Source organism: Chinchilla lanigera, unplaced genomic scaffold (genome assembly GCF_000276665.1).
Source record: "Chinchilla lanigera isolate Chin_1 unplaced genomic scaffold, ChiLan1.0 scaffold00031, whole genome shotgun sequence".
NCBI classification, from domain to species: domain Eukaryota; kingdom Metazoa; phylum Chordata; class Mammalia; order Rodentia; family Chinchillidae; genus Chinchilla; species Chinchilla lanigera.
Window position 1 is genome coordinate 4,499,109 of NW_004955432.1, and position 11,219 is coordinate 4,510,327.

Sequence of the window (11,219 nt, forward strand, 5' to 3'; positions counted from 1 at the left end):
AGCTTAGCAGACTGGACAAACAAACATCTTATAAAATCAGAATGCATTCAAATATGTTTTTGGAGCCAGGTATGGTGGCTCATGCCTGTAATCCCAGCACTCAGGAGGCTGCGGCAGGAGGATGGTTGTGAGTTCAAAACCAGCCTGGCCTACAAAGTGAGTTCAAGACCAGCCTGAACTGCATGGTAAGACCCAAATTATAGTATTATTTTACAATTTTAGAAATTTATAATTATAAATAGAATAATCAGACTTTGTTGTTCATCATTTTGCAGAGATCTAAGAAGAATTTGGAAGAAATACATTTTCATCTATAATTAAAATAAAATGTTTGTATTTTATGTTAAATATACTGGTAAATTTCAGCTCAGTTATCTCTATACACTCTGTCACCTACTCAGATCTTTGATTCCTATTTTTGGTTACCATCTCCTGGGCTTTCTCAGTTAATTCCTTTGGTTGGCCCCAGGTCGAGTTTAGCCCCATCCTTGTCTATCAGCTGTAGAGCTGTCTCCAAAGCATCACTGTCATAGAACTGTACATCAGCTTTTTGAAAGGTAGAGTCAACTTCTCCAGATCTGCATTCATGATATGGCTAGACTGCATATTCTAGCACCTGGATAGATTGTTCAGCATTCTCTAGAAAAATACAAGCATATCCTCGACCTCAAATTAGCTTTTTTTGCTTTATCTGATTAAATTGTAATAGTATATACTTCTAATTGAGGTGGGAGGGATTGATTCCCCCTTTTGTTTTTGTAACTGAATTTTGAGGGTACAATGAGCATGTTTAACGATTTTTTAGACCTTGAGGATGATAAGGAATTCCCATAGTGAGGGCAAAATGAAAAGTTTTACAAAACATTTGGAAAGCAGCACTTGTATGTGTTGGACCATTACCAGTCTTAACTTCCTGTGGGCAGCCAAGTTACTAAAGGCATCCAAACAATGAGCAATGACATTTTAGCCACTTCACCAGTGTGGGCAGAAGAAAAAAATAAACCTGCGGAAGTATCCACTGAAACATGGGCCTTGTGTAAAGAGTCAAACTCAGGAATATGAGTGACATCCATCTGCCAAAGATGATGGGGGTATAATCCTAGGGGATTAGCCCCCATAGAGAATGGGGAAAAATATATTACACATGAGGAACATTGCCTAACAATTTGTCAAGTTTGTTCCTTGGTTAAATGGAACAGTTTGCATATGGCAGAAGCCTGTTGAATGGTATCTGAGGGAATGACAGTGACAGCAGCCAGCAGTCTGTCTATAGCAGCATTCCTCAGTGAGAGGTCCTGGCAATTGGAAATGGGAATATAAATGACAAAATAAGGAATCTTACAAGGCTCATATGAGAGCTTGTAATTTAGTGTTTTGTGCAGAAGAGAAACTGGTATCCTATATCCTGGAAGAGAAGACTAACATATAACCTCCCTTATGCTAAGAGGACCCATCCATGAAATGGAAGCAAATCAAATTAATTTGTCTGAAGGATAATGGCAGTCAATAAGTTAGCCAATTTACATGATTGCCAAGAGGATGAAAATTGCCATAACCACTGTTAGAGAACTGAAGAAAATGGAACAATGATAGTGCGCACCTCACAACCAAAGAACTGAATGGCATGTGTTTGTCCTTGTGTGACCAGTTCTGTCACAGCATCATGAAAGGGAGTTATAGTTTTAGCTATTGTAAAGGACCATGAGATTGCCAAGGAACCCCTGTGGGCATATGTTGAGTTGGGAAAATAATTAAAAATATTGGCAGAGATGGGTCAACTCTGGTTGAGCACTAGAGAGAGCCAGATTAACTTTATCAACGGCAGTTTTAGCCTCTGGTATAGCACTGCTGAAGAGGTAGGGCTGGATCTCCCTTGAGAATGTCAAATAGAGGGCGTAGATCATGAGTTATTAGCTTAAGTGCTGGGCAAATCCAATTAATATTAACAAGTAAAGTCTGAAAATCAGTTAGGGTTGACCTGAACACTTTGGGGCATAATATATCTTTGTTGGATAAGGTGACCTAAATAAGAAAAAGTTACCATAGTTTGTCCCCTTTTGGAGGTCACCATGAGACTTGCCATTATTTAAATGTAATGCTAAAATTAACCAACTGTTTAAACCTCTCAGACCATATTTTAAACCTTTATACCTGTTTGTAAAAAGGAAATAAAAAAGGCAATCAATCTTTATAGGAATCAAGAGAACACCAAGGACTTATAAAAACTTTTTAAATCAGTAGAATATCTTGTATATGATGTTAAGAAGAAAGCTGTAATTAAAGGAAGAGAGTTTTATTAGTTCTATAATCTAAAATGGGGAAATTTTGGACAATAACTCTAAAAGACCAAAGTTATCACTGAAATATACATTTCTTGAGACAAGGGACAGAGTTCCCACTTATGGAAAATATGTTCTTTTAAGTAATCTTTTTAAATACCCCCATTAATGTAAATCTTAACTAAAGGCAAAACTTTTTTTATCTTGAGGATGGAGAGGGATAGTAAAAACAAAAACAAACGCAAAAGCAGTCTTTTAAATCAGTCACTTTGAGGGAAAAATGTAAAGTCGTTTTTATTTGAAAATTTGGTCATTCTAAAGGTTATTAGAATATTCTAGGTGCCCCACCATTTACTGCTTTATTAACCATTGTGAATAAGGATGAATAACCTGAGTGGAAGGTTAACTGCTGTGAAGGCAGCCCCTTGTACATACGCCGGGCCAATATCTTCACAAACCTAAATCATCTCAGTGTAGCCCATTTTTTGTGGGCTCTTAAAGCTTCTTTACTCCATTTATTTGCATTTTCAAAGGCCAGTTGATGGACTATTAAATTGATAGTTTCTATGTCTCTTATAATCCTCTCACTAGCTTGCAATAAGCATGTTGCAAAATCTTGAAAAAATTTTGTTTCATTCTTCATTTATCAGGGCCCTGGTGAATGAAAGTCAACGCAAAGGATGTCTCACCCTTTGAAGGCAAACTCCAACATCCATTCATGATTTTTGAAAAAAAAACTCTACAGAAAACTGAAATAGAAGGTCTATATCACAATCTGAGACAGGCCATCTGTGACAAACTAAGGGCCAATGTCATACTACATGGCCAAAAACTGAAAGTTTTCACTCTAAAATCAGGAACAAGACAAGGATGTCTACTGTTACCACTCTTATTCAATATAGTTCTGGGAAATCTCCCACAGCAATTACACAAGAGAAAGAAGTAAAAGGAATAAGGATAGGAAAGGAAAAAAGTTAAAATATCATTATTTGCAGATGATATGATACTCTACACAGAAGAATCAAAAAATTCCACCAAAAGACTTCTAGATTTAATAACTGAATTCAGTAGTGTAGTTGGATACAAAGTCAATACTCAAAAATCAACAGTATTCCTGTACATTAACAACAGGCACACTGAGAGCAACATTAGGGAATCAACACATTTCACAACAGCATCAAAAAAATACTTAACAATCAATCTAACAAAGGAAATAAAAGATCTATACATTGAAAATTACATTACTCTGAAAAAGTAGATCAAAGAGGACGTCAGAAAATGGAAAGATATCCCTTGTTCTTGGGTAGGAAGAAACAACGTAGTAAAAATGACCAAAATTGTTATACAGACATAATGCAATTCCAATCAAAATACCATTAGCATATGTCCCAGAATTAAAGAAAACATTCCTAAAGTTTATTTGGAACCAGAAGAGACCTACAGTAACAAAAACAGTCAAAGAAATCAAAGACAAGTTAGGGGACATCATAATCCCTGACTTGAAATTATACTACAGGGCTGCCACAGTCAAAACAGCATGGCACTGGCAAAAAACATAGATATGAGGAATAATGGAGCTTTTTAAAAGATGCAGAAATAATACCAAACACTCAGGCACCTTATCTTTCACAGAGGGGTCAAGCACATTCAGTGGTAGATAGCCTCTTCAATAAATGATGCTAAAAAAAACTGGATTTCCATGCCATAACCCAAAACCGATGCATGTCTCTCACCATGCACTAAAGTCAAAATGCATCAAAGATCTAAACATTAAAACAGAAACATTAAATCTGCTAGAAGAGAGAAGAGGTAGAGCTCTAGAAGACATAAGTGTAGATAAAGATTTCATGAAGAAACCCTGATTGTACAGGAAACATTACAAAGAATCAACAACTGGTATTGCATCCATTTGAAAAGATTTTGCACAGCTGAAGAAATTATAAACACAGTAAAAAGTCAACCCACCAGTGGGCAAAAAATTTAGCAAGTTGTCCCTCAGAGAAAAGGACTACTATGTGGAACATACAAAGAATTGAAAGAAATTAGTTGCCCCAAAATCAAAGACCCAATCCAAAAATAGGTATCTGAAATAAATAGATAGTTCTCAGACCAAGAAGTAGAAACAGCAAATAAATATATAAAGAAATGATCGCCATCACTGGTCATTTGTGAGATGCAAGTTAAGGCAACACTGAGATGTGATCTTTCTCCAGAAAGATTTGCTATTATCAAGAAATCAAAAGCTGGAGAGGCTGTGGGGAAAACAGTCATCTACCCTGGTTTGGGCTGGAAAGGTGGGCAAATGGAAAATCTTCAAGATTTAAAAGCATCCTACAATTTTTGCCAATTCTGTGTTTTTTCTCATTCAGGTAGCTCAGGTGACCACTGCAGTTGCTAGGCTCCATCAGTAGGAACTAGGAATTCAGGGAACATGTGGATGTATCTAGACTTTCCTCATGATATAGCAGAAAAACCAATCTGAAGCAAATGGAAAACTCTTTACACCGAGGACTTAGAAGGCAACTTTTATTACACTTGCGGGCGGCGGAACCCAGAGGTTCAAATCACCACCCCAGACTGAGGTTTTAGTTCAGTTTTAATGTTTGCAAGTGGGAAATACAAAGCTGATAGCAGGTTATTATGTAATTGGTTGCAGGGAATACAAGCATTATGTCATATATTGTCAGGCAGGTTTCTACAGGAACATTCCGGGAGGGAGGGGGTCTGAGAAGAGTAGGTAGAGTTGAAAGTGTCCTTGACTGGGCCAGTTTTCCCCAAAACGTGATGGCCTTGAAGCCCTTGATGCAAGTTGGAATCACTGCATATTTTTAAAACACAATGTGGATACAGTCAGCTTGACCCACACATTGTTAAGGGGGAATATCTGGGCCTAGACAGTCAAGGCTAGCTATGTGTCAAGAAACCTGAGCATAGTCACAGGCTATGAATTAACTTATAACTTTTGTTATAATATGCCTAGAGGTCTGCTATTCTATAAGCCTGCCTTAAGAATGACATATAGAGGCTGTGGGATTTACTGGCTACTTGTGGCCTTAGGCTGCAGATAATGCTAAATATCATATAATGAACAAGATACTCGCCATTGGAAGTGAAATATTTTCTAGTATATTGACAGGATTGATATGTTTTGTTTTGGATTATCACCTGAGTCTTAAGGATTTTTCCCTGTTCCACAGGTTCAGTAGATGGGGCACAACATTTCATCCCAGTGGTCAGTTACTAATAAATAAATTGTTACAAGTCTTGTTGTTGCTGAATTGCTCGGGCCTACTGGATTTCACCTAATTCCATACAAGTAAATTATGAACAGTTCAATAGGCACTAAAAATCTCCCTGTGATACACAGCACAAAATTTTCACTTAAGAAATTTCAACAGTCTTTGAAGAACTTGTACCATAATATATAAATCATGAAGAAGTAATGTAATATTCTATGTGTGGTCTCATACTTCCACTGGTGTGACAGGCTGGGGACAATAGCCACAATAAACTTGTCCCTTGAATACATACAAAATATCACCATAGCCACTGTAACACAATTTCAAATAGAGGAATGTGATTAAAATTTAGCACAGTTAGCTTTTTGACAGAGGAAGCAACTTATATGACGCTTATGATTTGACTAGAGAAAATAATAGATACATCTATAGTTCTGTGGGAAGACAAGAGATTATTCTAAAAAGGTAAGCAGAATATGTAAAACCTTTCAGGAAAGAGAATCTTGTTGCAACATTCTACTGGAATAGTGAGGGAACCCCAATACACAGAAAAAGTGAGCAATTCACATTTGATTAACTATTTTTCTGTACATTTTGCCATATGGAAATAACTTCCATGGCACATTATTTCTCAAAAACTTATAATTATTCCATGTTGTAAAGGAACAGAATTTTAGAATTTTTGTTTTATTCTTCATTTGACAAGCACATAAAGCAAGGATGCTCTTGCTTCATGTTCAAAGACTAGAGTTGGGTATATTGTTGTCCTATAACTCATCAATATTGGTGTTAACCAGAAGAATAGAGTAGTTAGGAGGAGTCTTAAATCCAGCAACTGGAAACTGAGATATATCTTGAACTTAATGAAGAACAGCCTTGATCATCCCTCTGGACCCTTCTAGGCTGCTGAACATTGTGTTGCCTCCAGCTACTCAGGAAAATCTAGAAGGACTAATATCTACCACAAGCTGCAGAGCAAAGAAGGTGACTAATGTGTTAACTGTATTGGAGATTTTGCCTTCTCTGAGGTTTGTACTGGTTACTATGAGCTTGTTATGGTTTATGTCTGTGTGTCCCCCCAAAGCCTCATGCGGCCATGGGGCAGGCTTTTAGAGTTTGATTATGGGTGTGAGAGCTGCATCCGCCCTGGGGTGGATAGTTTGCATATGTAAGGGAGAGAAAAAGGGTGCTTGAGGTCATTCCTAGCTTTTGTGTTTTGTTGCTTTGCTGTGTTCTGCGGCCATGAGCTGTAGCCCTCTGCCATGTGCCACTCTGCCTTGTAATCTGCCAAGTATGGACTGAAACCTCCACAAACTGTAAGCAAAATAAACCTTTCCTTCCTTAATTTTGGGCATCAGGTATTTTGTCCCAGCAATGAGAGAAAAGTAACCAAGACAGAGCTTTTCCCTGGAAAGTGGTTTGGACATGCAGAGTTGCCAAAGTCAAAGTGAACTAAACTCATAGGAAGAAAATCTATGGAAAGCACTCATGGAGAAATCTCATTGATATAATTTTCTAAAGAAACTGATGATGCTTTTAGTATTTAATCTTATTCAGACATCTACTATTAATTTCATTATTGTACTACTAATTTTATCAGACACCATTACATTTTTGCTGTACATACAAAATACCTGACATACACAACTTAGGAATAAATGTTTTATTTTGCTCTTGGTTTCAGAGATCAAAGATGGTTGCTATTTCACTCCAAAGGAGAAATATCGTAGTGGAAGTCAATGAAGAAAGACGACTATTATATGAGAAGCAAGAAGTACAGAGCAAAACTTGTACAAGACAAGAGGGGAGAGGGAGAAGATATGGTTCATAAGATCATACCTCCATGACTCAACCACACACAAGTGTGCTTTACTAATGTCCTACTCACCTCTCATAACAAGATATTTATCAAGAGGATCACATAACTCCTGGTATTATTTCCCTTATAGGAATATTAATGTACTGAAAGATGGGGCGTTTCAACTTGTAAGGAAGAAATTACAGGACACGGGAAGTTTAGAATCTGAAGTCTTTATGTTTCTGTTCTTCAACACCAGGAAATACATTTATGTAATAACTGTATTCTCAGATAGCACATATTTCTTTTTCTTGGCTTAAAATGAGTATTGAGAGATACAATGTGAGAAAGCCTTGTGCATTAAGCCAACTATCATAGTGCATATTTTCCACCTCTTACAAGGTCACGCCTCAAGTCCTTGTGTCTGGTCCTTGCCTGGACTCTTGGCATTCTCTCACAGTTCTTTGTCCATAATGTATTAACTCTGGAACTGTTTTAGCATATGGAGCAGAGGCTTCACATGTGTGACCCCATTTTAAAGAGAAACACTCAGGAAAAATCCAGTGAATCCTGTAAAAGTCAGGACATTCGGGGAGTGCGGGTGCACGCTTTTAAACTAAGCAGAGGGTTTAAAGGGTAATACAGGAGAAGAGGGTGATGCAGGAGAATAACGGAGTTCAAGGCCGCTCTAGGCTCAAGATTGAGTTTAGGAACACAGAAAATTACACGAGACCCTATCAAATAAAAAAAATAGAGGCAGCTCTGCCGAGCCAGAAATAAACTGCTGGAATGCAGCTTAGGTCGGCATGCTGAGAGAGAAATTGATCTAGAAGCCTCGGGGTTACAATCTACCATTTGAGTTCCACTTACACCAGTAGGGATTTGTTTGTTGTTTCTTTTGCAACTGTTTTTCTGTTGTCACAACTCCCAGGGAGGGCAACGAAGCAGGAGCAAATCAGTGTTCAAAACGCAGGCAGTGCGAACTGTCCAATCAGGGGGCCAAGGAGGCGGGCTCTGTTGCCTGGCGCTAAATCCCGGTTCCCCCAGCGCGCTCCTGAGAGCCAGCTCTCCTAGCGACACGCCTTGCTTTAGGAGTTCTACTATGCGCAGCCTGCATTGGAAGGACCCTGGAGGACCCCCAAGCCACGCAATGGTAATAGTGTGGGATGGGTGTCCTGAGATGGGACAGAAGGGCGTGGGGTGTTAGGCAGGTCAACCCGGAAGTGGAAGGAGCAGCAATGGCCGACCTGAGCGTCCCCGCCTGCTGCAGGGTCTCCGTTCTTCCCGGTCTCTATCCCTGTGCACTCTCTGTCCGTCGTGCCTTGGGTGCGGCTGCCTTAGTTTGGAGTACGTCTTCCCACAGCCACCCCACGAGCCGGGAGTGCAGTCTCAGGCAGCCCCAGCTCACAGCCACATCTCCACGTGTGTGGGGAGAACTGGTGTATTGGGGTGACCCAGCTTCAGGTCAGGGTTTATTCTGAAGGAGCTGCACTGTACTGGTTCCCTGCTGTCACCCTTCGCACCAGCCGACAGTGGATATCAATTTTATACATGTCTGTGATAGGGGATTTTAAACCTTCAGTTTATCTTCCCAGGTCACTGCACCTTCATAAGTAGAGTGAATTCCAAAATTTCCAGTATATCCCCACATTTCCATAGTCATGACAGTGGATAGTAAATGATATGAGAATGCAGGCAGTGTTAACTTCATTTTTGATGTGACTCAGTACTGGAGCGCTTGTTGCATGTCTTGAACGCCTGTGTTCCATAAAGTGCCAAAAACTGATCATCTTGTTTCGCTGTCACATCTAGTAACAAATAGACTATCAGTGAAGACCTCCCGTGGAGTTTAGAATGCTGAGATAAATGGAGGAGATGTTAATGTATTAGCAGAGGCGGGAGAAAGAGTTCCTGCTAAGGACTCCTTCCAGAAGGGACTGAATGCACTGTGTGAAACTCACTGAACTTGAGCATCTACATTTACATGGGATTTGTTATGATGGAAAAGGAAAGAGGTGTCATCTCATCTAGTGCTAGAGCCCTTGGACTATTTGTAGGCATTGTTTTAAAAATGGAAATGCTGATTGAGGTGGGCTTTATATTAAAGAACTACTAGGATAGCTCTAAATGTGAGGTCTGCAGGTATATGAATTCTTAGGGATAAGCTTTTTTTTTTCTTTAGGGAGAATCAAATAGGAAGAGAGGGCAACAAAATCCAAACCTGTACAAAAAGTTCTACCCCTGAAGTCCGATTGTTGTTTGTGTGAAGCTCAGTTGTGCCCTGGCTCATTCTCAGCCTGCCTGAAAGATCACGGGTGTGAAGGAAGGTGAAGAAGTCAGTAAAAGTTAGATAAATATGTCTTCTGTTAACACTGATCAGTTAACCTAATCGTTTTTTAGGAAAAAACTGGAAATTAAAAATATAGTCTTCTTGTAGGCCTAAAAATTGTTCGATATGGTCATCTAAGTGTGATGCGAAGGGATTTGTCCATGTCACTAAAGATTGCAAGTTGTGGTTGATGTTTTTATGGGACTCGGGAGTGAACTCAGGGCTTTTTCTCTGAATTACATTCCCCACACTTTTCAATATTTTGTGTTTAAATTTGAGACCAGGTCTCACCAAGTTGTCCAGGCTGCAGTGAACTTCTGATCTTGTTTAGCCTCTTGCAGTTCTGATAATACAGGCATGTACCAGCAATCCTAGTAAGATAGGATTTCTTTCATTACCATTTTCTTTATCATTTTCTTCCTGTTTGATTCTCCCTAAAGGTGGCATTGAAACACTTGGTTAGATGAAACTTCAGTGAGGCCAGTTGTATCCACCTGTCATCCTAGCCAACTGGTACACTGAGGCAGGAGGTTGTAATCCTGAAAGCAGCCTGGGTGAAGGAGCAAGACCCAGATCAAGAGAAAGTATAAATGACGGGGAGATCTAAATACATTGTAGAGCTCCAACCTAAAGTAACCTGTGAAACATGCACAAAGCCCTGAATTCAATTTCCAATACTACAGAATAAAAAGGAAAGCCATTAGTATTTAATGGAAAATTTAGTTTGACTTTTTGAAATATATTGTTTGCACACTAGTGGTGCGTTGTATAATACTCAAGATACTAGGCAGCAGCAGTGATTCACTGCTTTGTCAGTAACAGGACACCAAGTGAAACAGCTGCAGTGCTTCTTTGGAGGATATGAATCTTAGGTACTTCCCTGTGTTGAGCACTGTATTAGTCATGTTCTCCTGACAAGCTGAACCTGGGGGGGACACACTATGAATAGTGTTTGGATAAAGGAGCAGTACTCTGGATTTTGTTGGTTTTTGTTTCATTTGGTTGGATGGTTGGTTATTTATCTATGTGTTTTGTATTACAGAAAGGTGCACAAATACTATCCAGCTTGCTTTCTTGAGACCAAGGGATAGGATAGAAATTGTCCATCAGCAGACACAGTGCTGAGCAGTTTATCCACAACACACCAAGCATTTACAATGTTGAAGAGAAAATATTTTCCTTTTTAGTTCTAACTTATGCTGATTGTGGGAACTAGTCTGTCTCCCTTAATCTTGGAGCAAATATTTGTCTTTGTACTTAACCCTGTGTTATTTTCCCACTGGCTCTTCTGTGTACTTAACAGCCTGAAGTCACATCTGTCTAACACTGTCACATCCAAGACTCAGGGCTACTTTTCCGTTGCAATGACTTGCATCTCACTGGCGAAAGGGGACTGTGAGTCTTTGCAATGTGTTCCACATGTAGGTGGAGCCTGCAGTCCATGAACTTTACTCCTGTCCTGTTGAGTTCCCCAAATGCAGTGTACAACTCTCCCATGTTGGTGTCCTGAAGAAGGCCCTGGGAATGGTCTGTGGAGAAGGGCACAGCTGACACAAAGCACAGACCTTCAGCTC

At 39.4% G+C, this 11,219-nt stretch overlaps 1 protein-coding gene across 1 annotated transcript in view; it reads left to right on the forward strand.

Moving 5' to 3' along the window:
• Nucleotides 1-8,329: 8,329 nt before the first annotated feature.
• Nucleotides 8,330-11,219, forward strand: part of LOC102015337 (zinc finger protein 709-like) — a 26,533-nt gene continuing 23,643 nt past the window's right edge. The window contains exon 1 of the mRNA XM_013515927.1: nucleotides 8,330-8,469. Within this exon, the coding sequence (XP_013371381.1) occupies nucleotides 8,419-8,469 (51 nt within the window). The 5' untranslated portion in view covers nucleotides 8,330-8,418. The remainder of the gene's footprint in view (nucleotides 8,470-11,219) is intronic.